General features: G+C 44.0%; 1 protein-coding gene and 1 pseudogene across 1 annotated transcript; both read right to left on the reverse strand.

Moving 5' to 3' along the window:
* Positions 1-79: 79 nt before the first annotated feature.
* LOC123186331 (dirigent protein 22) lies at positions 80-796 on the reverse strand. The gene has a single exon (XM_044598111.1). The coding sequence runs from the start codon at positions 791-793 to the stop codon at positions 224-226; it is 570 nt and encodes a 189-aa protein (XP_044454046.1). The 5' UTR covers positions 794-796; the 3' UTR covers positions 80-223.
* A 2184-nt stretch (positions 797-2980) lies between these two features.
* The window catches only part of LOC123186333 (putative wall-associated receptor kinase-like 16), an 11156-nt pseudogene continuing 7431 nt past the window's right edge, over positions 2981-6705 (reverse strand).

Consider the following 6705-nt stretch of genomic DNA (forward strand, 5'->3'; position numbering starts at 1 on the left):
ACGGGAACTACTCCGACCATTGTCCAACATGAAGACAGCGATGCCAAGTTCAGTTAGGATAGGACACGAAGACAGTGACTCAAAGAAAGCAAAGGTGACAATGACTGAGTTCAACACAGCGAAGTCAAGTACAGTAGGACACAAACTCCACACATGCCGATGGCAACGAGCATGTTATTCCCAACAAACAGAAAACCCCTGCAAACCATGTGTTCGTTCATCTTCATGCACCGGCGGCCGCCGGACTCACGTAGACGAAGGCATCCAGCTCGAGGACGGCGTTCCTCCCGGTCCAGCTCGCAGTTTTCCAGAGCACGTACCCGGTGGCCATCCTGGAAACCCCGGTCCCGCCAACCACCGTCAGCTCCCGCTCCGGCATCGCGATGTTGTTGCGGCCCATCACGGTCAGCGAGCTCCCGTTGTAAGGCCCGGCGGCGAGCAGCACGTTCATGGCGACGAGCATCGCGGGGTCGCCCTGGGACGCTGTCACGTAGAATCCCTGGGCACGCCCGACGACTCTCGAGGCCAGCGTAGGGCCCTCGGTGAGGCGGTCGTCCATGACCACCGTGTCACCGAACCGGGCGCCGCCGCCGGAGCCCTTCAGCGGCTGGCCGGTCCCGTTGACGATTAGAACAGTGGTGGGTTTGGGGCCAGTGTAGGCGTCGTGCATGTAGAAGTGGAGATGTTTGGGGGCGTCCTGCGTGCCCACGCCGTCGGCGGCCGAGGCAAAAAGAACGGTGGCCATGCCCGCGAGTAGCGTAGCTAGAAATGCAGAGGTGAGGCGGGAATGCATGTTGAGTGTGAGAAAGGCCGGCGTGTCGATGTCCTTAAATAGCCATGCAAGGCACTAAGGATCAATCATTAGCACGAGCGAAACAAAGTTCGTTTGTTAATCCATAGCTGGACACCAGCTGAGATGATCCTGGGTGAACAAAATTCAAAAAAGTCTGAATTTTTTGTACTTCAAAGATGAAAAAGTTTTATATGTGCCTACAAATTTTAATGATCATATGACATCAAGGGAGCTCGGGGCAGAAATTACAAAACCAGTGCCCTGAAATCGGAATTTTGAACCTTTCTTAAAATTCTGGTTTTCTTTTTTCTGACCAGAGCTCCTCTGATATCATATCACCACGAAAACTTGCAAGCTCATAGGTAATTTGTTAAAACTGAGTGTAAAAAAATCATATTCTTTAGCATTTCTTTTCTATTTTTTTGTGTTCATGTGCAGGAGCACCTAAGCTCAGGTGTTGAAACGTCGTCCTGCATTTTTTTACATTTTTTTATTATATACTCACATATGTATGCTAGTTCTGTGAAATCTCAGATTTTTTTCAGAAAATGCAACCAAATTTAAATAGAATTAAACAAAATGCAAAAATTGGCATCACAACATTTTCCATGTTATTTTCTTATAAAGACAACATGGACGCAAACACTCACGTACACTCATCCTATGAACCCACGGTATCACGTCTTGCTGAAAAAATATTCCGGCTTTATGAAGCACACAAGTGTCATGCGAGTTGTTATTCTTGACTCGTTGCACATCAGGTATTTTTTGTAATATATAATAGATAGATGTCACAAAGATCATGTGCAAAGTAACTGGCTATATCTACATCCGAGTTCAACCACGTTTTCTCTTTAAATCATTACACATAAAGAAGTATACAACGATGAGAAGTGTTTAACAGATTATGAATAGATAAAGAGACCTGAACATAACTCGGATGTTTAGGTTTACATGTGATGGAACGGCACCCATGTGGCCGTGACCACATTTTTCTGGATTTATTTCAGACTTTTCAGTGATGTTCATTCAGTGCAGTGGCGAATCTTGCACAAAATTGAAGGGTAGGCTCAAAACACCAAGTTTCTAAGTCTACTGAGCAAATTCATTGCAGTTTACATGTTAAACACCTCAGTATAATTCTCAAGTTGCATGTTTAGCTGAAATATGATTTTTGGAGGGTAGACTTAAGCCTATTGAAGCCCCCCTAGTGGAATCGCCACTGGTTCAGTGGGAAGGGACTTTCCCGTCGACTACGAGGCGCCTGTGGTGACTGATCTCAAGATGTTGTGTCAGCTCAGTATCTCGAAGGTGTTCGTAGAAGTGGTGTGTGTGTATATAAGCATCTGCGATTGTACTGTGTTAAAAAGATTATCAAAAGAATAATATTAGTCATATAAAAAATATTCCCACTACAAGAGTGAACATGAAGAAAATATGATAGATAACTGAAATAAAAATGACACTAGGAGTTCAGGTTATGCATGTAATCTAACAGATTATTAAGATCTTTATTGGCTATACTTGTAAAAAAATCTAAAAGAGGCCACGGTATGAAACAATGGAGGTAGAGGTTGGCAATGACTTGACAAGGGAGATGTTGGGTGGTGTGAACTCTCTCTTCTTGTTGCTTCCAAAAGGTAAAGTAAACAACATACCAGTATAGTGTTTACAAACATAGATGATCAAGGTAAGAGATGTGCAGGTAGGCACAGATTAGCTAGTGAACTTCGAGTTATTTATCTAATTGCTTCCATGCCTCATTCATTCGCATAATCAAAATCCATAAGTTCTGGATTTCCCAAGGCAATGCTAAATTTGCATTGCCATCTCAAGTTCTCATCAATGGAAGTACCTACAACAAAGCATTTCAGAAGTTTGTTTATAGCTAATATCCATCAAACTTCAAATCTCTGTGGCGCAAATTCAGTGTAGGGATGCGAAGTATTTACATAATGTACATTCATAGATACCTGTCAACATATATTCTTGAAAGGTTTTGAAACTCAGTATCAAGAACTAGATGTTTTAACTGTAAACAGTGTACCCGGAATAAATTTATTTACTTTCGCATACAGAGTTATACATGACCCGGTGTATATGAAGTACATACATGGTTATAATTCAGAGTTCCAAATTGGCGCCCAAACTAATAATAGCAATAACACTTCACAATGTAAGTAAAAATCATCTTGGAATTTCAGATGATTGGATGAACTCTTTTTCCAAGCTGTACAACCTGGTTCCTTCTCCGCCTTTGCTTCCCTTGTATGACTGATCATTTATAGCATTGCGGTTCACTCTTGTGATCTGAGAACTAAGATTGACTGTTGAGTTCTGGACATCCTCAAGTGTTGTCTCCACTTGTCTCATTGTAGGCCTTTCTTCACCTTTTAAACTTAAGCATGCTTCTGCCAGTCTTGCAACCACCTGAGCATCTTCAACCCCTCCCTCCTCAACAATTTGTGTATCTAGAATATCTAATAATCGATTGTCCCTTATAAGAGACACAAAATGCGATGCTAGGCTTGTGACTTCTGACGAATGGGAATGAAAAACTGGTGTCACCCTTGTCAGTAACTCTGCTAGGATGACACCAAAGCTATAAACATCGCTTTTCTCCGTGAGTCGACTAGTGTAGTAGTATTCAGGATCAAGGTAACCATGGGTTCCTTGAACAGCTGTAAGTATTCCTGTCTCATCTATTGCAATTGACCTTGAAGCTCCAAAATCTGATACTTTTGATGTTAAAGTATCAGTAAGTAGTATATTTGCACATTTGATATCTCTGTGGTATACTGATATTGAAGCAGCAGAGTGTAGATATGCAATGGCCCTTGCAGTTTCCAGTGCAATCCTCATCCTATCTTTCCATGATAATGGGTTCTCACTTTGGCCATGGAGATGAAATGAGGGAGTTCTGTTCGATATGAACTCATAAACAAGTAGAGGAACCTCTGTCTCTAGGCAGCACCCAAAGAGCTTCACCACATTCCTATGGTTTGTCTGTGAAAGTATGACAACCTCGTTGATAAACTGGTCGATTTCCCTTTGAACAACAATTTTGGCCTTCTTAATGGCAACAATACGCTGATCAGATAAGATGCCTTTGTACACTGTGCCATGGCCAGCGCCACCAAGGATGCGATTATGGTCAAATTTGTTGGTTGCTTGGTCCAACTCAAAATCCTCATTCTTTCCGCTATATCTTGGTTTGAAGAGATTAGCTGTTGCAGAAGCAATCCATGATTTTTCTTGAAGAACTTTTGTCTCAAATTCTTGGCTCTTCTTTGCTTAAATTTATTGGTGATTTTGGAAATACCCAGAAGAGAAAACACTATGCCAAAACCCACACTAATTGCAATTATGGTAATCAAACCTACAGATAATGAAAGTAAGGATCGATAGTAGTACATGATGTCTGCATTTCACAAATTTGAACTTAAATTGAAAACAACTCAGCCAAGCCATGACAAAGGTTCGCTTAGAATATTTATCAGAGCAATCATATTGGAAGTATTGTTTCCACATCAGTGATCACCTGGTTTACTAGTTTTCCTTTTGTGTTGTCTTTTGTTTGTGAATGGTGATGCTTTCATAGTATTAAGACAACTGATTTTAAACTGGAAAATGTATTTAGTAGCATTATGTAGCCGTTCTACTATTGTACTACATAACAAAAAATTCTTAATTCTATGGACCTTAATTATCATTAAGCAAGGACTTGTACCAAGTGTAGTTATATTTGTACCTGGGAGGCGGCTGGCACTTTTTTTCGCTGAACATTGGTATGTCCCTGGCATATTGGTGCAGGTTCCGTTCTGGCATACATCAGGCTGTAGGCACTCGTCGATATCTGAAAAGAGGGAGAACAAGTTCAGATAAAAGGCGGAGTATGTTCAAAGTGCAGTTCAAGCCTATTGAACAAGTCATTTTCGGACAGGATTGCATATTCTACAAGAGGAAATTTCAAAGGGAAGTCTTGGCCCTGATTTGAGCACGGGGATCTTTAATTTGTTCAGGTGAACGAATTTCTTCATGAACTATCATTTTGTGCTCATTCCGACAGTAGCGAGCTGTTGTCAGAAATAAATCTTTTCTGATGGTGCAAGGAAAAAGGTGCCTATTTAGCAGACATAATTATTCTCTGAAAACCCAAAACTTAATATAATGGAGTAAAAATACTCCACTAAACTTTACTCGACCGTTTACTCCTCTATTGTTTTAGGGGATCGGCTAGAGATGCTCTAAAAGCCCAATATCACATTCACATATGCTACAGTATAAAAAGTAACTACTCCTAATAGAAGAAGCTCTCTCAAAAATAAAGGGGCCGGTGTCGGAAGTATTACCTCCGTTCTCAAATTAGTTGTCTTAGATTTGACACAGAGGGAGTAGTACTTATAGTGGTAGGGGTGGTACCTTGGCATCCATTAACGATGTGAGAGTTGCCTTCGTATCCATTCAAGCAGTTGCAACTTACTGCACCGTAATGGTTGCTAACGTTGAGAGCGACGTTGTTCAAGCTTATGCATCTCCAACCAGACTCGGAACCGAGATCCCTCACGAGCAGGTCACGATCGGCTTCCACATCCAGCCACCATTCCAGCACCGTGGGTACGCTGGTGACGTTGGCATAGCTACCCAAATCCTGATATGTGGCATTCTGTATGGTTGCGATGTTGGTCCCGGTGAACCACCCACGATCGACCATGAACGCAGCACCGAACGGATGAGCAGCCCCGAACGGAGTGCCGTCCAACCGATTGAACTGGACACCGTACGCAGCCAGACTCTGCGAGATGGTCGTCCGGCAGCAGCCGATGCCCGAGCACGAGGTGTGGCTTGGATCCGGAATCCCGAAGTTACACAGCGCAGCGCATGCGCCAACATTAGCCCCGTCTCCATTGCTCGTAACTGTTTGTTGGGCGATGAGGTAGGCGACGAGGCTGCACCAGATGACCACGAAGACGTTGTGCTCAGTTGACACCGCCAGCCGCACTCCAGTATTCTGACCGGGCCAGGCGGCGTCGGGCCAGGCGGCGCCAAAGCCGAGAGATTGCGGCCGCGTCATGTTTTCGTAAGACCTCAGAATCCTTCTCTGGACACGCACGGTGCCTTCCGAGAGGGATATGGCGTCCACTTCCACGCCGTCGCCGAGAAACAGCTTCGGAGGGTGGTGTGTCTAGTCGCAGGTGAGGTTGAAGTTCCTTTGGAAGCAACATAGTCGGAAGCCAAAAGGGTAGGGGACGATGACGTTGCCGCAGGCCATCGGGCAGCCCGGCAAGGCGGCTACGGTTGCCACGAGGAGCTGAACTGCCATCAGTACAACTAGTATTGGCACGAGGAGCTTTGCTTGTGGGGAAGGAATGGAGGGAAGGAGAAGGATCATCTTCTCCTCCTGCAACTTGAGCATGCTGTTGTGAATTATAGCTAGACGTACGCTTGGTGATACTCGTGCTGCTAATCGAACTCCTCTTATGTAGAAGAAATAAATGTTGGGTCTTCTCTTGCTTGACTTCAACGTCCACTCCGAGCTAGTAGGGCACTAGCTAGACTAGTCACTCTGACTAGTTGCCTTTGGTACTGTCTTAAGTAGAAAGACTTTGGTCTTCTCAGTTGACTTCAACACCGACCAGGTACAGTAGTGCACGGATAGTCATATAGACTGGTACTCAATATGGGCATGTTTTACCTGTCTAGTGCTAGCCGAGTTAGAACCGTCCTCGTCCTACAGTATTTTGTTCAACCTCAGCTCAAACGTGTCTCTTTGGTAAGGAAAAGTCTATGCCTTAGAAAGGAAGGGGAAATGCGTATGGCATAATCTCTTCTGTTTTATGTGGAAACTCAAACTCGTGCCCAGCTTTGGCTACTGTTGGTCAGGTCAGTGGCCACACCGTGCCATCCGGGTT

Source organism: Triticum aestivum, chromosome 2A (genome assembly GCF_018294505.1).
Source record: "Triticum aestivum cultivar Chinese Spring chromosome 2A, IWGSC CS RefSeq v2.1, whole genome shotgun sequence".
Lineage (NCBI taxonomy): Eukaryota > Viridiplantae > Streptophyta > Magnoliopsida > Poales > Poaceae > Triticum > Triticum aestivum.

Bases quoted from the DNA above. Each gene is read 5' to 3' on its own strand.
- LOC123186331 (XM_044598111.1), bottom strand. From the start codon at position 793: ATGCATTCCCGCCTCACCTCTGCATTTCTAGCTACGCTACTCGCGGGC.